Here is a 22,302-nt window from a genome sequence, read left to right as displayed (position 1 = left end):
TTGAGAATGAAACAATTGGCAGGCACGGTGGCTCAGTGGTAGAGTTGTTGCCTTACCGCGCCAGAGACCCAGGTTATGATCCTGACTATGGGTACTATCTGTACGGAGTTTGTACATTCTCCCTGCGACCGGGTGAGTTTTCTCCGAGTTCTCCGGTTTACTCCCACATTCTAAAGATGTACGGGTTTGTAGGTTAATTGGGTTCTGTAAATTGTCCCTGGCGCGTAGGATTGTGCCAGTTTACTGGGTGATCACTGGTCAACGTGGACTTGGTGCGCCAAAGGGCCTGTTTCCACGATATATCTCTAAAGTCTAAATTAGAGGGCATGAAGTAACCTAATCTAACCAGCATAAGTGCTGAGGCAGGCCAGCATGGTGTGGCATGGCCCAACTCAACCCGAACGCTTTATCAACCAAAGTATTCAGGACCCATCCAAGGTTGACTCTTGACCCACTTGACCCACTCTTGCTTCAATAATGTTCTGAACATCGTTCAACTGGAGTCTTGCTGAGAAAAAAATATTGACCGCTGTGCTTGCCTTCAAGGTACTTCCAACAGTTTTGTTTAGTTTAGAGTTTAGAGATACAGCACGGAAACAGGCCCTTCGGCGCACCAAGTCCACGTTGACCAGTGATCACCCAGTAAACTGACACAATTCTACGCACCAGGGACAATCCGCGCCGGCCAGCGATCCCTGCACATTAACACTATCTTACACCCACTAGGGACAATTGTTACATTTATCAAGCCAATTAACCTACAGACCTGTACGCCTTTGGAATGTGGGAGGAAACCGAAGATCTCGGAGAAATCCCACGCAGGTCACAGGGAGAACGTACAAACTGCGTGCAGACAGCACCCGTAATCGGGATCGAATCTGGGTCTCCGGCACTGCATTCGCTGTAAGGCAGCAACTCTACCGCTGCGCCACAGTGACTGCATATGGATTTTTTTTAGTTTCAGACAGCTTGGGAGGGATCATGAACATTTAAATAATTTGCAACATGAAAATGAAAAATACAGAATATAAAAATTAAAGTCCCAAGCTGAACTCTGCTTGTAAATCATATAACTTTTTTTTAAGTAGTAGGATGAAGGAAGTGTAAATCTTGGTTACAAATGAAAAGCTGGTATAGAGGAGGAGGGGCAGGATAAAGCCTGGCAGGTAATCGTGGTTACAGGTGAGGCACTTGGCTTTGATTGGCAAATGGTGGATAAAGGCCAGAGATGAAAAGACAGCAGGTGTGGGGAAAAAAGGATTGAAGAGTTGTGAAGGTAAAGGCAGGAACAAAGGTGGAAGTGGGGAGAAATACATGTGAGTTCAGGTGGGGAACTTGGGAGATGTGGTGGGGTGGGAAGAAGGGAGAGAGGAAGGAGATCAAGTATTACAGCTGCAGATGTTTCATTTGGCTCCAGGTGGGTAATGGATCAAGTGGTCTTATAGAGGTTTACAAAATCATGAAACTAATAGATTGGGTAGATGCACAGAGTCTCTTGCCCAGAGTAGGGAAATTCTTTAACCAGAGGACACAGGTTTAAGGTGACGGGGGGGAAAGATTTAATAGGAACCTGAGGACTAACTTTTTCACACAGAGTGATTGATGCAAGGAACAAGCTGCCGGAGGAGGTCATTGAGGCAGGTAGTCTTGCACCATTTAAGAAACATTTAGACAGGTACATGGATAGGGCAGGTGTAGATGGACGTGGGCCAAATGCAGGCAGACGGGATTAGTGCAGATGGGGCACGTTGGTCGTTGTGATCAAGTTGAGCTGAAGGGCCTGTTTCCACGCTGTATGGCTATCTCAGGAGTTAGAAGGAACGTTCCAAAATATAGTGGGTGCACAATCTATCAGAGAATGTTTGACCTTTAATCTCTCCATCTAGTTCAAAAAGGCAGGGCCAGTTTGTAGCAGTCACTCCCGAGCACCTTGGAGAGATCCCATCTGTGCTCTTATGAATTAGCAGCTTTTTATTCCTGCTGTTCTAACATATCAGACTCTGACCATAAATCATTTAATTGCAAGCACATTAGCTTCTTTGTGTTTACACTGATCCATGCACTGAGATTTCTTTCCAGTCATACAGCGTGGAAACAGGCCCTTCGTCCAACTAGTCTATGCCGACCAACATGCCCCATATACACTCGTCTCACCTGCCCGCACCTGGCCTATATCCCTCTAAACCTGTTCTATCCATGTACAGGTATCAGAGGTTATGGGGAGAAGGCAGGAGAATGCGGTTAGGAGGGAAAGATAGATCAGCCATGATTGACAATAGACAATAGGTGCAGGAGTAGGCCATTCGGCCCTTCAAGCCAGCACCGCCATTCAATGTGATCATGGCTGATCATCCACAATCAGTACCCCGTTCCTGCCATCGCCCCATATCCCCTGACTCCACTATCTTCAAGAGCCCTATCTAGCACTCTCTTGAAAGTATCCAGAGAACCTGCCTCCACCGCCCTCTGAGGCAGAGAATTCCACAGACTCACAACTCACTGTGTGAAAAAGTTTCCTCATCTCCATTCTAAATGGCTTACCCCTTATTCTTAAACTATGGCACTTGGTTCAGGACTACCCCAACATCGGGAACATGTTTCCTGCCTCCAGCGTATCCAAACCTTTAATAATCTTATATGTTTCAATAGGATTCCCCTCTCATCCTTCTGAATTCCAGAGTGTACAAGCCCAGCCGCTCCATTCTCTCAGCATATGACAGTCCCACCATCCCAGGAATTAACCTTGTAAGCCCACGCTGCACTCCCTCAATAGCAAGAATGTCCTTCCTCAAATTTGGGGACCAAAACTGCGCACAATACTCCATGTATGGTCTCACTAGGGCCCTGTACAACTGCTGAAGGACCTCCTTGCTGCTATACTCAACTCCTTTTGTTATGAAGGCCAAATTGCTGTTCGCTTTATTCACAGCCTGCTGTACCTGCATGCTTACTTTCATTGACTGATGAACAAGGACCTCCAAATCTCCCCTTTTCCCAACTTGACACCATTTAGATAATAATTTTCCTTCCTGTTTTTGCTACCAAAGTGGATAACCTCACATTTATCCACGTTAAACTGCATCTGCCATCCATCTGCCCACTCACCCAACCTGTCCAAGTCACCCTGCATTCTGATAGCATCCTCCTCACTGTTCACACTGCCCCCCAGCTTTCTGTCATCTGCAAATTTGCTAATGTTACTTGTAATCCCTTCATCTAAATCATTAATATATATATTGTAAATAGCTGCTGTCCCAGCACCGAGCTTTGCGGTACCCCACTAGTCACTGCCTGCCATTCTGAAAGGGACCCATTAATCCCTACTCTTTGTTTCCCGTCTGCCAACCAATTTTCTATCCATGTCAGCACTCTACCCCCAATACCCTGGGGTGGGAGATTGCAACCTTCACGTGGTCCGCCCTGTTTCAATGAATGCAATCAACCTGGCGTGCACAATCAAATAAGATCAAATAGAACAAGTTGTCCTACAACTTTAGGCTGCGCACGCCATACGCAAGAAGAAGATAATAGTACCTGCCGCAACTACCTCCTCTGATAGCTCGTTCCATATACCTACCACTGTCCGAGTGAAAACGTCGTCCCTCAGGTTTGTATTAAATTTCTCCCCTCACTTTACATTCCACATTCCAGGGCAGCACAATGGCACAGCTGGTTCCACCTTGACCTTGGGTGCTGTTGGTGTGTAGTAGAGTGGTGGTTAAATGTTATGATAGTACCTGCAAACTCATGTTGTTTGAGCAGTCCTTTTCTTCCATATGATGCCTGTAGTTTACGGATAGAACTGGTATTTCTTGTCTGCACTTTACAGAGAGAATTCACCCAGCTTAAAAGGTTACATAATTTGGTAACCTGTTAAACTCAACACCCGAGGCTTGAAGATTAATGCAATTTGTTGAATCTGTTTGTTCAGATTTAAGATCTACAGATGACAACCATCTGATGATTACTCACCTTCAAATGAGGTAATTCTGCACCACCTCAAGCGTCAAGGAGAGCAAGATTATTTCCTTTGGTGGAAAAGATAGAAGGACAATACCACATTCATTCTAGACACTGTAACAAGAGATCATGAACAATATGGATTTGTACTCTGCTCTCTTTTCTGCCTTTGTGCCAGGGGAACCGAATACGGCTCCTCAGTCAACAGTTTTACGATTGTTAATTTTAGCAATGATCATCATGTCGAATCGCATCCATTACCTGCAAAGGAATAGTTTAGTTTCGAGATTCGGTGCAGAAACAGGCCCTTTGGCGCACCGGGTCCGCGCCGACCAGCGATCCCACTTTCCATAGAGACAATTTACAATTTTTACCTAAGCCAATTAACCTACAAACCTGTACGTCTTTGGAATGTGGTAAGTAATCAGAGCACCGAGGGAAAACCCATTTGCCACGGGAAGAACATGCAAACTCCGAACAGACAGCACCCGTAGTCAGGATCGATCCCAGGTCTCTGGTGCTGTAAGGCAGCAACTCTATCGCTACGCCACTGTGCTGCCAAAGTTATGTCTCAAAACTTTCTTCTTCGTTAAGATGACCCGAACAATCTGATTCCGAGCACAAAGCGCTAGTAGAAGTCAGCATGTCAGGTAACATCACATGCAAATTGGAAGAACAACTTTGGGCAGCTTACAACCCAATGGTATGTTATACATTCAAGTAATCCTTGCATTGCCATCTCTTGCATTCTCCATCCCTCCACCAGCCTAGTCGTTCTGCTAGTTTCACTGTTTGCATCCGTACATCCCTTTGTTACTATCCTCTTCCACAGCCAACAATGGACCATTGTGGGCTCCACCTTTCCTTGGTCATCGGTGCCAGCTCTGATTTGTTCTGAACCTGTTCATACCTCTAGTTTCCCTGCCCCCTGACTCTCAGTCTGAAGAAGGGTCTCGACCTGAAACGCCACCTGCTCATTTTCTCCTGAGATACTGCCTGACCCGCTGAGTTACTCCAACATTTTGTGTCTATCTGGGAAGGGAATGGACAGTTGACATTTTTAGTCGGGATCCTTCTTCAGACTGACTGTAGTTGATGATGTGGAGTGTGGGGGAGGGAGAAAGCTGGAATGGGAGTGGGGTGGTCAGGAGCCGAAAACACTGTCAAAACATGGGGGGGGGGGGGGGGGGGGACACAATTTCTTGGTGCTGCACGCGCGCGCGAGGCTTCGGCCGTGGGGCCCTGTGGACGGTAACATCGGGAGCTGACCTGGTTGGTGACCGACTCCGAACTCCAGCAACAGCAGCTTCGTCCGCCTCGAATCGTGGGGCTTGAATCGGCCCGTTCGCGGGGCCTTTCATCGCCCGGCGCGGGTTCATACAGGCCGCAGGATCTTCCATCCCCCGGCGGGGGCTTCAACATAGGGAGCCTCGATCGCCTCGACGCAGCAATTTGACTGCGGGGCGGTGGAAGATCCCGCGGCTGATTTTAAGCTGCGCCGGGTCGGGCGATGAAAAGCCCCGCCAACGGGCCGATTCAAACTGCACTCTATGATCTTTGCTCCACCAGGATTTCTCCCTCCTCCAATCACCGCGGAGGGGGCGGGGGGTGCAAGGCAAAGTGATAGGTGGATAGGATAGATCGGTTGATCGGTAGATGGGTGGAATAAGTGTCAAAGGCTCGAGGTGAAATGGAGACGGAAGGGTGACAGATAAGGAGAGAAGTGAACCAAGGAAGGGGTTAGCGGCTAGGAGAGATGAAAGTACGAAGGAGGCTGAAAGGAGCTCTTGTCGGGCGAGTGGGGATGTGACAGATTTAGTTCTAGTTTTTGTTTTGGAGATACAGCAAGGAAACAGGCCCTTCGGACCACCCAGACCAAGCCGACCATTGATCATCCACGCACACCAAGTTCAAAATTACCCTACTTTCCCTACACATTAGGGCAATTTACAGAGGCCAATCAACTTTCAAACCTGCACGTCTTTGGGATGTGGGAGGAAACCCACGTTACAGAGAGAACATGCAAACTCCGCATAGACAGCACCCGGGGTCAGCATCAAACCCGGGTCTCCAGTTCTACAAACTATGCTGCTCTCTAACACCAGACATCTAGATGGAGAGAGAACAGTCTGACTCTTGGACTAGGTTGTGGTCATCTAGAGTATCTCAAACAAACCAAGTGACTTGCATTTGCTGCACGAGTCAGAACTAACTAGTTCTGCTGTACCTAATCCATGGTTCTGCTGTAACTAAACTGGTTCAGATGTTCCCTCTCTGTGGCTTGACCTCCTGGACATTTCCTACAGCTCTACCTTTCACTGGTTATGCATTGTGTTCTTTCAAACGTCTCTCATTAACCTTTCAATCCAATGACTTTCCTCAACAACATCACCTCAGCAACCCTGGCCTCACCCGATCAGAACATGTCCCTTCCATCCCACCCTCGTACCTCTGAACAATAAAAATTAAGTTTGGTTTTAAACTAAACTAGGTGATAAACCCTTCAACAGAACTGGGAGAGAAAAGTTATATTTAATTTTAGAGTGTGAAGAAGGGTCCCAACCCGAATTGTCACCTGCTCATACCCTCCACAGATGCTGCCCGACCCTCTGATTTCTCCAGCACTTTGTGTTTTGCTCATGATTCCAGCATCAGCAGTTCCTTGTGTTTTTATTTTTAATTTTCAGAGGTACAAGGGTGCGATGGAAGGGACATCTTCTGATTGGTTAAGGCCAGGGTTGCTGAGGTGATAAGTTGTTGATAAAAGTTATCGGATTGAAAATCTGACCTGAAAATGTCGATTCAGTTTCTTTCCACAGTTGCAGCCTGGTCTGCTGATCTCAGCATTTTCCAGTTTTATTTCAGATCAGTAGCACCTGCAGTTTTGCTATTTTATCCATTCTTAAAATATCCGTGGAGCTACATAAGTCTTAGAAGCAAAATTAGGCCATTAGAATCTACTCTGCCGCTCAATCACAGCTGATCTATCTTTACCTCTCAACCCCATTCTCCTGCCTACTCCCCATAACCCAACACCTGTACTAACCAAGAATCTGTCAGTCTCCTCTTTAAATTACCCAATGACTTGGCCTCCACAGCCGTATGTGGCAATGAATTCCACAGATTCATAAACCTCAGACTAAAGAAATTCCTTCTCATTTCCTTTCTAAGGGTACTTGAATACACTTAAAATCTGAAGACTGACTGAGTATAGGAAGGAGGTAGATAACAATGCTGGAAAAACTCAGCGGGTGAGGCAGCATCTATGGAGCTGTAGGTAACGTTTCGGGTTGAGACCCTTTTTCAGACTGATGTGGGATTTCTTCTTGCCCCCCCACATCAGTCTGAAGAAGGATCTCGACCCGAAATGTCACCTATTCCTTCGCTCCATAGATGCTGCCTCACCTGCTGAGTTTCTCCAGCATTTTTTATCTACCTTCAATTTTTCCAGCATCTGCAATTCTTTCTTAAACGAGTATAGGAAGGATGTTGTTAAGAGTTGAAGAAGAGTTCAAAGAAGAGTTGGAAGAGTTCAAGGAAGATATACGAGGATGTTGGCAGGACTTGGGGGCCTGAGCTATAGGAGTGGTTGAGCAAGCCAGGACTATTCCTTGGAGCTCAGGAGAATGACGGGTGATCTTATAGAGGTGTATACAATTATGAGAGGAATAGAAAGGATAAATGCAAAGTTATTTACCCAGAATATGAGAATCAAGAACCAGAAGACATCAGTTTAAGCTGGTAGGAGAAAGATTTGGAAATATAGAAAATGGATGCAGGAGTAGGCCATTCGGCCCTTCGAGCCAGCACTGCCATTCAATATGATCATGGTTGATCATCCAAAATCAATACCCTGTTCCTGCTTCCCCCCCCATATCCCTTGATATGGGGATTTAATTGTAATTCAGTAAGTTTTTCCACACAGAGGGTGGTAGGCAAATGGAACGAGCTCCAAGAGGAGGTAGTTGAGGCAGGTACGATAACACAATTGATAAAGGTATTTGGACAGGGACGTGGATAGGAAAGGTTTAGAGGGATATGGGCCTCATATGGGCAGCTGGGAATAGTGCAGATGGAGAATCTGGGCCGGCATGAGCAAGTTGGGCAGAAGGACCCAATGACTCTATAACTTATTTTCAAAAGCAAGATCGCAAGTGGCCGCCACATTAATAACTCCATTCACGTTCTTGGAAGGTTTGGACTCCACCATCCTCGATAATTTTAGTTCCTTGTTTCTTCTCAGGTGTAGCATGAAATCACAGTGGATTGTGCCTTCCGATAGTTCACCTGAATGACCATTGTTAAGTTATGAATCTGTATAGATATGCACCTGTACCTGCACAGACCTGCATCACAGCTGATGCTTCACATGCACCTCCTGCAGGAGTGGCAATGAGGAAACATCAACCAGAGCTCAGCACATGAACTCTTGCCTACGAGTACAGTGATTCAAGGCCCATTCCAGAGACTTGAACACAATGTTAAACTGATATTCCAGAGCTGTCATTGGAGGTCCTTCCTTCAGACAGCAATTTTAAATCGTGGTTCTTCTAGATATCCAGTAAATATCCTGCAGCACGATTTTATGAAGGTTTTTAGCCCTTGGTGTCCTGACCTACATTTCTCAATGAACAACTATAAATAAAATCTGATGCAGACTCTTATTTCACTGCTGTCCAAGGGACTGCACTGCGTGTAAATGTCCAATATGTTTCTCAATTACTACAGCAACTGCAACAAAGATACATCAACTGTAAAGCAATTTAGGACCTTTGTGAGTCATGGAAAGAGATAGATCAATCTATGTCTCATGTGAATAAACTGAAGGTGACCTCCAAAGCTATCTGCTTCATTAACTATGTGGTGCTGTGATTATACTTAGCAATGGTAAGTTTCAAGACACGTTTTAGTACTTACTGCTTTTGAGATTGGCTTTCAAATACTCTACGTTCATTCCACCTAAATGGAATCACTCAGGTGGGATATGGCTTGATGAAAGCCAACGAGCCTTCCCAGGCACATATGTTGTCCTGTCAGCCTTATTGAAAAAGGTTCAAAAGCCAAAACGTTGTCACTACCTTTCCCTACTAATGGACATACATAGCAACTACACTTTGCAAATCAAATTCAGTTCAGCGAGTAGGAATGTTCTGAAGAAGGTACTTAATGGTTTTCCTGTTTATAATTCAAAGTGTGTACATCAGGAATTGTTAAAACGAGGAACTGCAGATGCTGGTTAGTACACAAAAGAACACAAAATGCTGGAATAGCTCAGCAGGTTATGGAGCATCTCTGGAGAGCATGGACAGTTGAAGTTTTTGATCGAGACCCTTCTTCAGACTTGAAACAAGCGGGCACACTCAATGGGCAGCACAGTAGCGCAGCGGTGGTGATGCTGCCTTACAGCGACAGAGACCCAGGTTAAATTCCGACTACGGGTGCAGTTTGTACGTTATGGGTTTTCTCTGGGTGCTCCGGTTTCCTGCCACATTCCAAGATGAACTGGTTTGTGGGTTCATTGGCTTTTGTAAAGTTGTAAAATGACCCTGGTGTGTAAGATGGTGTTAGTGCAGTGTAGTAATCACTGGGTGGCACAGACTCGACGGGTCATGTTTCCATGCTGTATTTCTAAAGTCTAAAGAGTCTCAACCCAAAATGTCACCTATCCATATTCTCCAGAGATGCTGCCTGACTCACTCAGTTACTCCAGCAGTTTCTTTCATCGTAAATTATTGATTGCACAATAAAAACAATCTAATATGTGCCCATCTAGTAGTAGTAACTTTGAAAATAGGTGCAGGAGTATTAGTCATAGAGTGTATTTCCGTATTTCCCGGCAATGAAGACGCTATTTTTTTACCCAAAAATAAGGCACGAAAATGTATCTGCATCTTGGAGGACGAAGGTTCGGGTATTAGCCAAGAAAGATAGACTTGGCTATCTCTCAGTACAGCAACATCAAGAACGATGTTGCCAAGTCTATCCCTCATTGCTAGCAGCTGATGGGAAGCGGCTGTAAAAGAACAGCTCCGCTGTGGGAGGGAGAGTTTATTTCACAGCGTGTAGGGAGTCTGGCCAGGGGTAAAGCTGTGGGAGGGTAGGAGTGATGAGAAGGAGGTGGTCGGGGATCATGCCAACAACCAGCTCAAGAGCGGGTCAGCGGGCGATGGATAACAGGACAGCGGGCGGTGGAGCTTATTCCATGTGTCAGTGCGAGTAACCACAATTGGTGCCTTGTTCACTATCTGCAAAACTACTAACTTTTGTGTCATCAGCAAACTTGCTAATCTTGCCCTGTATGTTATCATCCAAATCATTGATGTAGATGACAAACAGTAATGTGCCCAGCACCGAACCCTGACGCATACTAGTCACAGGCATCCAGTCTGAGAAGCAACCTTCCACCATTACCCTCTGCTTCCTTCCATGGACCTATCCATTCAGCTATCTCTTTTTGGTCACATCCTAAATAAAATCAATCAGATTTGTGAGACATGACCTCCCACGTACAAAACCATGCTGACTATCCCTATCAGCCCTTGCCCGTCCACATGCCTGTATATCCAAGCCCTCAGAATACTCTCCAGAACTTACCAACTACAGATGTTAGGCTCAATGGCCTATAGTTCCCAGCATTTTCCCTGCAGCCCTTCTTCCAAAGAGGCACAACATTTGCCACCCTCCAGTCTTCTGGCATCTCTCCTGTATTTAAGGACGACTAGTAAATTTGAACCAGGGCTCCCGCAATTTCCTCTCAAGTTTCCCATAATGTCCTTGGATATATCAGATCAGGCCCTGGAAATGTGTCTACCTTCAAACACAACAGTACCTTTAGTACTTCTTCGACAGTAACCCTGATTGCTCTCAAGACAGTGACTGCTCCAAGTTCCTTCGTCCTACTGTCTTTTCGTTAATGCATTTCGTTGTCTCCTTCGTCAATTAAAATTGAATCTGAATCTGAATCTTTTCGGTAAATACAGAGGAGAAATACTCTTTGAGGAGCTTGCCCATCTTCTGTAGCTCCACATAGAGGTGACCACTTTGATTCCTGAGAGGTCCCACTCTCTAATTACTCTTTCCCCCTTATGTATTTATAAAATCTTTTGGGATTGTCCTTAATGCTCCCCGTCAGGGCTATGTCCTGACCCCTTTTTGCCCTTCTGATTTCCTTTTTTAGTTTACTTCTTAGTTCCCGAAACTCCTCCAGGGATGCACTTGATCCGAGCTGCCTGTACCTGTCCCATGCATCCTTCTTGTTTTTGACTAACGTCTCAATTTCCCTCGACACACAAGCTTCTTTACGTTTGCCTGCTTTGCCCTTCACTCAATATGATCATGGCTGATCATCCAAAATCAGTACCACGTTCTGGATTTTCCCCCCATATCCCTTGATTCCCTTAGCCCTAAGAGCTAAATCTCTCTAATGAAACCCCATAAAAATTCTGGTTTAAAAATAACTCAATGTACAAAACTTTTAATGTATAAAAGAATCTTTATTACTAATCATTATAAAGATATAATACACGTGAACTTTGTACTTTGAAGTACTGTACAAGAAACTGCACCTATATTACAACTTACAAGTCTAACTCCATGTTAGTGTTCTGTTGCACGGAAATTTTGATGAATAGACAGGAATCCTGCACAACAGGTCACCCTGTTGTAGAACACAAATTAAAATTTCCAGTGTTTAAGCTGCACCAGAATCTATAACCAATTCCATTTTATCTAACTCTTCAACTTGTGATACTCAAGGGCATACTTTGGTCAGAGAATTCTGTAGTATATGCAAACATTGTTCTTTAACAGCAACACCGAGAATTATGAAAGGTAAAATTCTGCAGAAGACTTCTGCCAAAATTTAAAAAAAGGCAAAATGGAACTCTGGGGAAGGAAGCACAAAATAAAACTGTACCGTTTGTACCAAATCCATGCAGACCCATTTACATTGTGTGTTTTAACTTGCATCCACGTATTTGAGATGGAAAGGTTTTCCTCGGAAACGTTGTTCAAATGACAGCATAGGCTTGAAAGTTAAAACATCCCACAGTAAGACGGGTCCCAAGTGTCGGCTTTTTATTCATCATTGTCTGTAAAATAAATAACAAGATAAATAATAACTAACTAACGCTTCTACTGCATCTCTCTTCCTGATGTAGGCGTCGAGACCAATCGTATACTCAGCAACCATTTTGCTGAACACTTACGCTTGGTCCGCCTAGGTCCAGTCTACGAGATCCCCTGGTTGCCAACTATTTCAATTACTCTTCCCATTCCCATACTGACCAGTGTGAGGCCACACACAAATTGGAGGAACAGCACCTCAATTTTCGCTTGCGTATGTTAAACTCAACCTCCCCCCTTGCCCCTTGAGGTTATTTGTGGATGGCCCTGGTCTTTCCTCGTCTCCAGCTCTTAACCACTTCCCCCATTCCCTACTTTCAGACTGGAGAAAGGTCCTGACCCGATCACACATCCTTTTTCTCCAGAGCTGCCTGACCCACGAGTTACACCAGCATTTTGTGTCGAACAAGATAAATTTGATTTTTTGATGCAAAATAGTCAGTTTATCAAAACATCCTTCCATCAGTCCCCTGGATTGTGAGAGATCATGGGGTCAACTTGCAACTGTTGAAATGTGGGGAGAACTAAGAATTGGATAGGCAGATGCACTGAAACAATTAAAATGTTTGTTATGTCATCCAAATTTTAACCAAAGATTGTTTTAATTGGGAGAAAAACATGGATAATGATAGTTATTAAAATTACGTTACTCTCCTCATCATATGACTGCTGTAAACCAAGATCAACATTTTTTTCTTTTCTAAAAACATCGATGCAAAAACACAGTCCTTAATCTCAGGGGCATGAGCTATAATGACATCTTTCCAAGTAAGTAATAATTTAAGATATACTGATGCACTGATAATTTAAATGGCACACATTAATTCACACCCTCCATTTCAAACAATAATTAACATTGGCAAACATAAACACAAAGTTGACATGGTAACTGGATAAGAAAGGTTTAGAGGGATTTGGACCAAATGCTTGCAAATGGGAGTAGTTTAGATGGGGCGTCTTGGTTGGCATGAATGAGTTGGGCTGTTTATGTGCTGTGTAACTTTATGACACATGGTTGGGGGGGGAATACCCTATTATTCCAGTTTAACACTGTTTAATGACATGTTGCATATGGAGTCATTTCTGCAGACATTGTTTCTGGAGTAAAAATGTTGTTAAGAGTATGCACGGCCGAGTGTTCCTGGCGGGTGGGGCTGCGCCCTCCAGTAGGCCCGGCTCGCCTGCCACAGACATCGTCCGGACCCGTGACGCGAGAGCGAGGGACCCGCGAGCAATCGCCGACTGCGAGGTGAGCCATCGAGGAATGAGGTGGGCCATTTGGAAACTCCCGACAAATGCTTGGGGTCGAGATCCCAACGTTTCGTGTCGAGACCCTTCATCACTGCAACTGACAGTGGGCTCTTTGGCCCACTGAGTTCAAACATTGATCACCTGTTCACACTAGTTCTATCTTATCGCACTTTCTCGTCTGCTCGATACACACTAGGGGCCATTTAATTTACAACCATTCACGTCTTCAGGATGTAGGAGGAAACTGGAGCAAACCATCAGAGTCATAGGGAGAATGTGCAAACTCCACACAAACAGCACCTGAAGCCAGGGATCAAACCCAGGTCTCTGGCAGCGAGGCAGCCGCTGAAACAGCTGTACCACTTGGTGCCACCCTAGTGGTTAAATCTCATTCTTTTTCTGAAAATATTTGAACATTTAGCATTTTCTTTTTTCTGTGGCAGAGATTTCCACAGGACCACTACTCTATTGGTGAAGACATTTCTCAACATTGAAGTCCTGTACCATTCAGGTCTGAACCTCGGGCTGTTGACCTCCATTTCACCGGGAGCATCCTTCTGAATGTTCAGCAATAGACAATCCATCTCCACTAACTATGTTATGCACAAATTGTGCAGTTTACAGAAACGAAACAACAATACAAAGCATGGAGACATTTTGGGAGGAAAAAGTGGTTACATTTCACAATTCTGATTACGATATTGGAAAAAAAAACCCAATTTGGAAAACATCCAAAGAAAGCCCCAGCCAGCACTGTACATAAATTTGTGAAGAGGCTAATTAAACTGAGGCACAATTAACACAGGCAGTTACATCCAAGTGGAGCAAAGGAAACACTTGCTAAACTGGAATGGAAAGACTTACCACCCACGTAAAATGCTAGCTTTAACACTTCAGTGGGTACAGTTCCTAAACACTAAGCTATAGAATATGCAGGTGTTCCACATTAAAAAAAAAAAGTAAAAGGGAAAAACAGTTAAGCCTTTGCCTTTTGCTGGAAGCTAGCCATTTGGAAATGGTACACATAATATTTTAAGACTGTTCTCTCCCAGAAGAAAAAATTGTTTCAAGGAAAATGTGTTTCAGTTAATTTTCCAACTTAAGAATGGCACCACAGCAAAAACAAAGTCTGAAATCAGCAAATGGAGAACACATCTACGTTTTGAATGTGAGGCTTTTTTTCTTGCCGATGGGGCATTTCTGATCGGTTTACAGACACTCATTTACGTTCTGGCTCATGTTAAAAGATTACTTCTGTCCACGGTAATTATGTAATTTACACTAGAGAACCAAGCAGCTCACTGGCGCAGCGATAGAGTTGCTGCCTTACAGCGCTAGTGACCTAGGTTCAATCCTGACTGTGGGTGCTGTCTGTACAGAGATTGTACGTTCTGCCTGTGATCACCTGGGTTTTATCCATGTTTTCTTCCCACATTTAAAAGACTGCAGGTTTGTAGGTAAATTGCCTCTGGTGTGTAGCATTGAACTATTGTACAGGCGATTGCATGGATTCGGTGGCCCGAAGAGCATGTTTCCACGCTGTTTCTCTCAAAAACAATTTCACCTGGGCTGTGTTCTACCTCATCTAAACCTCAGTGGTGCATGCTTCTATAGCTTGTTCCCCCATCATTACGTAAATTACTTTAAAATATATACAGGCTGTCGCAAGTGTGTTACGTGGCAAAAAGTTCCATTTTTAAATGGAATCATTTATTTACACTACAATAAGGTATCTGAAGAAGGGTCTCGACTCGAAACGTCACCCATTCCTTCTCTCCCTGTCCCGGTAAGTTACTCCAGCTTTTTGTGTCTATCTTCAGTTTAAACTGGCATCTGCAGTTCCTTCTTACTCAAGTTATCTTACCAACTTGAAAATGCAATTAACAAATGTGTACTTTCCAAAAGACATTCAATAGTCATAGGGTTAATCCATCTCCTTCCATTTCACCGATGGATACAATGTGCATTGGGTGCTGTTCTAACCGCAGTTAATTGCTGTTGTAACCAGTCTGAACCACAAACCTTGCAGTGAAGCAGGCACGGAAATCGCTATCAAAACATGAGGGGGGACCGGGGGGACACAATTTCTTGGCGGCCGCGCGCACATGCGCACACTCACACAAACGCTAAAAAAAATTGCGTATGTGGGACAGGCCCTTTAATTTCCCATCCAGTCTTCAGCTCCCACTAGTCGAGATGCAGGTGCTTTGTGATAAAAGCATTGAAGCTTTTTCCTAAGGTGGATTTCCTTCTGAAATGTAGCAAACTGTATTGATTGTGATGACTCCAGGTGGCAATTTTATTTCAAATGTTAAAACGTAATGACAAGTATTATAAAAGGCACATAAAAGAAAGTGGAAATAAAATAGAAAATGGCCCATCCGACCCACGCTGACCAGCACGCTCCATCTATACTTGCCTGTGTTTGGCCCATATCCCTCTAAACCTGTCCTATCCATGAACTTGCCCAAACGTTTTTTAAATGTTGTGATAGTACCGGTCTCAACTACCTCCTCTGGCAGCTCGTTCCTTGCACCTACCACACTTTGTATAAATAAAAGTTGCCCCTCAGGTTCCTATTACATTTTACCCTCTGGTTCTTGATTCTCTAACTATGGGTAAAAGACTCTGTGCATTTCCCCATCTATTTCTCTCATGATCTTATACACCTCTAAGATCGCCGCTCATCCACTTGAGCTCCAAGGAATAAAGTCATTGCCCTCAACCTCTCCCTTTTCACTGTACCTCAGCAGAGGTGAGAATAAACAAGACTAAACTGTAGCTCAGGCCGAGTCCTGGCAACATCTGCGTAAATCTTCTCTGCACTCTTTCCAGCTTAACAACGTCCTTCCTCCAACAGGGTGACGAAAACTGAATACAATACTTTAAATGCGAAATTGCAGAATTTGACAATTTAGCCAAGGGATGAAGTGGCTGAGAAGCCTTTTATGAAAAGGCAGTGATTGAAACCGCTGGAGCTGAGATTGTGCTTTTCTTCCAATGACATTAGATAGAGAAAAATCCATTAATCTACTGCAGCTAGACCCTGCACAAAGAATACCTTGGCAGGGTGGAAACAGGTGGCAGTGGGGGGTGCTCCCTTCAGTCACAACTAATCAGAATTTGAAAGCATTAGTAAATACTTAGAAGATAATGCGAAGAGGTTAAAGGTCACCAGCAATCTGACAATGGGAGCTCCCTTTGCTTATTTCGAGAATGTCAAGAGGAAAGTCTTGGTTGCCAAGTGACCAATTTCATCAGTAGCTGCGCAAGGTGGAGAGAGGTTCAACAATTTGTTTTGAGTCAAGGAAATGGAGGCCCTTAACAACTGGCATGCAGTGGAACCAAGAAACAAATAGGATAGGGGCGAGAACAGAGACATCAAGAATATGTTCTGCTCTTGGTGGGTTAGGGAGGCAGGCAAATTCAATTTAGATGGTGAAGAATGCAGAATGACAATGGAGGGAGATCAAATAGTATAAATGCGGCACAAAATGTACACATAATTAAGAATGGGATTTTTTTCGTACCAAACTATTTAAATTAAAATATCTAAAACAGCAAATGGTTCAATGGTTCTTTATCATCCCATGTGCCGAGGTACAATAAAATGCTTTTTTTGCAGACAGTTCAATAAATTATCACTTTTCATAAGATCAATGGAAGCGCGGAATTGAAAAAAAATCAATATTCTATTTAAACTTGTGTAGTTCAATATTCTAGTTAAACTTGTGTAGTTTCAGCTTGACAGTGCCAGACAGCTGTGTACGATGCTGACTGATGATACTGCCCCCCACCCCCCCCACACCGGACTGCGTGGGTTTTCACAGTATGCTCCAGATTCCTCCTATATCCAAAAGGCTGACAGGTTTGTGGGTTAATTGCTTTTGGTAAAGATTGTAAATTGGCCCTAGAGTGGAGGATAGCGCTAGTGAACAGTGATCGCTGGTTGGCGCGGACTTGGTAGGGTTAGGGTTAAGGACTAAGGGCCTGTTCCCACGCTGCATCTCTGAACTAAGAGACTGCCCCAGGTAGTCAAGATGGGAGGGAATACATCAAAGTCCCTCACCCTGAGCACAGGATCACCCCAGGATTGCGTCCTCAGCCCCCTATTGTACTCCCTGTACACACATGACTGTGTGGCTAGGTTCAGCTCCAACTCAATAATTAAGTTTGCTGATGACACTGTGGTGGTGGGCCTGATCTCAGACAACGACGAGAAGGCCTACCGGGAGGAGGTGGCTGATCTAGCACTCTGGTGCCAGGATAACAGCCTCCTCCTGAACATCAAAAAAACGAAGGAGCTGATCATGGACTTTAGGAGGGCACATCATCCGAGGACGTACACTCCATTGAGGATAAATGGGGATCCTGTGGGTAGGTGAACTGTTTTAAATATCTGGGAGTCCACATCTCCGAGGATATGACATGGGCATCACACGCCTCAGCACTCGTGAGTAAGGCAAGGCAGCGCCTTTACCACCTCAGGCAATTGAGGAAATTCAGAGTGTCTCCGAGGATCCTCCAGTGCTTCTACGCAGCGGCGGTGGAAAGCATCTTGTCCGGGAACATTACCATCTGGTTTGGGAATTGCTCTGCCAAGGACAAGAAGGCTCTGCAGAGAGTAGTGCGTTCGGCCGAACGCACTATGGGAACTTCACTCGCCCCCCCTGCAGGAACTATACAACAGGAGGTGCAACTCCAGAGCAAATAAAATCATGGGAGACCCCTTCCACCCCTGCAACGGACTGTCCCAGCTGCTATGGTCAGGCAAACGCCTCCATTGCCATGCAGTGAGAACGGAGAGGTTGAGAAGGAGTTTCTTCCCAGAGGCAATTCGGACTGTAAACGCCTACCTCACCACGGACTAACTCTACTGAACGTTTTTCCTTCCAATATTTGTTATGTAAAAGAATATGTGTGTTATGATTGTGTTTATAATTTGTTTGGTTGTTTTGTTGTTTGTCTTTTGCACTAAAGTCCGCGAGCATTGCCACTTTCATTTCACTGCACATCTCGTATGTGTATGTGACAAATAAACTTGACTTGACTTGACTAAACTGTATCTAAACCTGACATGAATATAAATTTAGGCTAAATTGGGAAAGATTTTGCTGATCAGTTAATCAGCAGATATTTCCCTGTCCAGTTCAGAGAACCAGGTGGGGGTCAAGCATGCACAAACTATCTCAGTCTTTACAGATGCAGTGTGCAAAGAAAACAATTGCTGCATAGTATGCAAGCTCAATAAAGATTTTTTTTTAGCAGGAATACAGATATACTCTGTACATACTCCTTATACTCTGCTATTTTGCACACAAAGATTGTAATGCTCTAAAATATTCAGGTGCAAATAAAAAAAGAACAGTAAATCCACGGTTTTATTGTCCATTAATGGAGAACTAGAGGGAACTAACGTTTATTACCATTACAAATGCTTGCAATTATTTTGTTCTATATATTAAAAAAAAAAGACATGTTACTTCCTCAGTGATGACCAGGGAGCCTCAAATAAACCCGTCATTAGGTACATACAGAGCTGCCAAGTTTTGTCAGAACATTTCAGTATTCTAGTACCTGAAAATCAGTATTTTGCTGAGGAAATCAGTAGTTTTACGTGGTGCCATTTTGCTGAAAAAAGTTTTTTTTTTTTTAATGTGCGGTCATATCCATGTAAGAGTACAAGAATGCATAACTTTGCTACCAATTGACATGTCTTCTACGCACCTTACTTGACAGTGAATTCATTGCAATCTCTTTGTAAACTGCTGTTTGAACGGCTGCTTCCTGCTTTTAGCACCAGATGATGATGTAGAAGCCATTTTGGAAGCCTCCCTCTCCCTCACTTGCTCGCTCTCCCTCTTCCCTCTTTCCCTCCCTCTCCCACCCTCCCTCTCTCTCTCTCCCTTCCTCTTTTTGTCCCACCCTCTCTCTCTCCTTCCTTTTATATCTCCCTCCCTCTCTTATTCCCTCCTTCCCACTCCCTCTCTCTTTCTCCCTCCCCTAACAGTCTGTGACCCGTAGAGCTGTGGCCATAGTGCTATGTGTACAGCCCATGGCGCTATGTGTAAAGGCAATAATGCTCCAACTGGGAGTGCTATTTTTAGAACCAATAAGCGCTGTTTAAATTCCCACGCTGGTCGCTTCACTGGTCGTTCTCCTCTGCCGGGATCAGAGTCTCTGGTTTCCACTTGGCAACATCTGCGCCATCTCCGACTCCGCGCCGGGCTGGGTCACGCCGTTTCCAGTCTCTCCCTTCGAAAATTGTGTCCGGTTGGAGACCTCCACCAGTCATCCAGAGTCTCCCGCAGCTGCAGTAAAGACGCAATGGCGCAGGAAGGGGCGGACCGGCCAGAGGAGTGACAGTAGAAGGGACCAATCCGCAAGGCTCTGAATGACAGGAGAGGCAATCGATCTGCGCATGCGCGGTTTTTAAGATTTTTAAACCTCGATAACTCTTACCAGCTTCCACCGATGGAACGAAACCTGGTGCAATCGCAATATAGGAGAACAGTGAGTAAGCTGGCGAAAAATCGTAGCGCCTTCGCGTACCGTTTTTGTGCAAATAGAATGACCGCCAAACAGGAAGATAACAAGATCAGAGTTTTAGTTATGTATAGATGTACATAGCTAGCATAAAATGTTTCGGAAAATATTAAGTGTTAAAAATGTTAGTAAGTGTAACATGTTGGATTAGACCTGGGATATAAATATGTATTTTATGAATTACTCTTATTTTAATTTAGTTTAGTTTAGAGATTCGGAATGGAACAGGCCCTTCCCCAACCAAGTCCATGACTACCATTGATCACCTGCTTGCACCAGTGAACCCACTAAACATTAGGGGCAGATTACAGTGGCCAATTAACCTGCAAAACCGCACGTCTTTGGATTGTGGGAGTTAACCCACACTGCCACAGGGGGAACATGCAAACTTTATGCAGAAAGCACCCGAGGTCAGGATCGATCCCAGATCTATGGCGCTGTGAGACAGCATGTGTCTAAGCGCTGCCCATCTCTACAAAGTTACTATCAAAAGCGACTATCAAAAATGGTAAATAGAAACAAAGAGATACTTGCCTTCTTGATAAGCTCCATCTGCCATAACAAGGTGGAGGATTTTTGAGTACAAGTGCTCAAACTGAGGACCCAGAATGACTTGGACTATAGGAGTGCCTATGTCAATGTTTTCATCTTCATCCTCATGTATTGCCTGGTCCAAAAAAACAAAATTTATTTGAATATTCCAACATATAACAGGTATAAATAGTAAATTTAAAAAGAGACAAAGTGCTGGAGTAACTCAGCGGGTCAAGGAGTATCGCTGGAGAACAGGTGACCTAATGCACGGTGACGTTTTGGGTCGGGCCTTTTCTTCAGACTGATTGTTGTTATCAGAGATAGGACAGATACACACTTGCACTGGAGTGCAGTTCATCGATGGCTTCACTGGCTGAAGGAAGATACCGTGCTTAATCTCCAATAAATGCAAGAAAAGCTATTTTCCATTTGGTACAACCCTCCAACAGAGTGAAACATCTCCAAACTACTTGAGGTGTGGCGTCAAACAAATATTTACACCGAGCTGCACGAGAGGATACGAGAACCAATGATCAAACACTTGCTCAAAGCTGCAGGCTTTATAGACTGTCCTGAAGGGGGCAAATAAGGTTGAGGCAGAATGATTAACAGCGTTATCGCCAGTAAAACGAGCTTTAGCAGATGAATAATTTGAGATGATCACATGATCAGAATTAGAGGAGTACAAAATATGCTTGTAACCTTGTCGGTGCCAGAACACTTGGTCTGGTAAGGTCTGCTACATGATTTTACTGGGTTGTCTGCAAAACAAAGCATTTCACTGTACCTAGGCTCATGTGTCAATAAGGTATCATTGAATCATTGAGATACATCATGTCGTGGGATTAGTTTAGTTTAGAGATACAGCGCATAAACAGGCCCTTCGGCCTGCCGTGTACACGCCAACCAGCAATCTTCGTACATCAGCACTACCCTACACATCAAGGACAATTTACAGAAGCCAATCAACCTACAAACCTGTACATCTTAGGAATGTGGGAGGAAACTGGAACAACTGGAGAAAACTCACGTGGCTACAGGGAAAATGTATAAACTCTGTACAGACAGCACCCATTGTCAGGATCAAAACCGTGTCTCTGGCGCTGTAAGGCAACAACTCTATCGCTGTGCCACCCCAGTCAAATAGGCTGTTAATTAGTAAAGGGTTGTGAGGCAATGGGAAGATGCGAAAACATTGGATAATTACAAAAAATGTAACATCAAGATGTTGTTAACTGGAAGCCAATAAAGCTAGCAGGGCAAGGGACAACGAGAAAACAAAATCACCTCTGTCCGCCAAGGCCTACCGAATCTCTCGGATGCTAATCATTCCCACACTGACCTTTCTGTACTAGGCCTCATCCATTGTCAGAGTGAGGTTACATGCAGACTGGAGGAACAGCACCTCATATTTCGCTTGGGTATGAAGACTGAATTCTCCAATTTTAGATAACTACAAAAGCCCATCCTCTCCCTACCAACACCGCTCCCCCCCCCCCCCCCCCCCCCCCTCCCCTTCTCCCTTGTGCCCCACCTGGACTTGCACCAATTTCTCCCCACTCAATCCTTCCTCTAGCTTCACAATTGCCACTCTTCCATCCCTTTGTCTCACACCATCTGCCTTTTCACCTTTGGCCTTTGTCCACCATCTGCCTACATCATACCCCCCCCCTCACCTATATCCATTCACGTATTACCTGGCAGGATAGACACAAAATGCTGGAGCAACTTAGTGGGCCAGGCAGCATCTCTGGAGAAAATTGAGAAATTTTCTCTGCCAAGTCTTTTACCCAGAGTAGGGGAATCGAGGACCAAAGGACGTAGGTTCAAGGTGTAGGGGAAAATATTTAATAGGAATCCGAGGCCTGTTTCCACACTGTATCACTC

At 44.5% G+C, this 22,302-nt stretch overlaps 1 protein-coding gene across 7 annotated transcripts in view; it reads right to left on the bottom strand.

Annotated features, from left to right (window-relative positions):
- Nucleotides 1-11,432: 11,432 nt before the first annotated feature.
- The window catches only part of nek1 (NIMA-related kinase 1), a 166,353-nt gene continuing 155,483 nt past the window's right edge, over nt 11,433-22,302 (bottom strand). For all 7 annotated transcript variants that reach the window (XM_055632331.1, XM_055632334.1, XM_055632335.1 and 4 more), the window contains 2 exons: nt 20,416-20,548; nt 11,433-12,050 (listed from right to left, as the gene is read on the bottom strand). In XM_055632331.1, coding sequence (XP_055488306.1) covers nt 12,037-12,050; nt 20,416-20,548 — 147 coding nt within the window. In that variant the 3' untranslated portion in view covers nt 11,433-12,036. The remainder of the gene's footprint in view (nt 12,051-20,415; nt 20,549-22,302) is intronic.

Source organism: Leucoraja erinacea, chromosome 3 (assembly GCF_028641065.1).
Source record: "Leucoraja erinacea ecotype New England chromosome 3, Leri_hhj_1, whole genome shotgun sequence".
Classification (NCBI taxonomy): domain Eukaryota; kingdom Metazoa; phylum Chordata; class Chondrichthyes; order Rajiformes; family Rajidae; genus Leucoraja; species Leucoraja erinaceus.
This window is presented reverse-complemented; position numbering and strand designations above follow the sequence as displayed.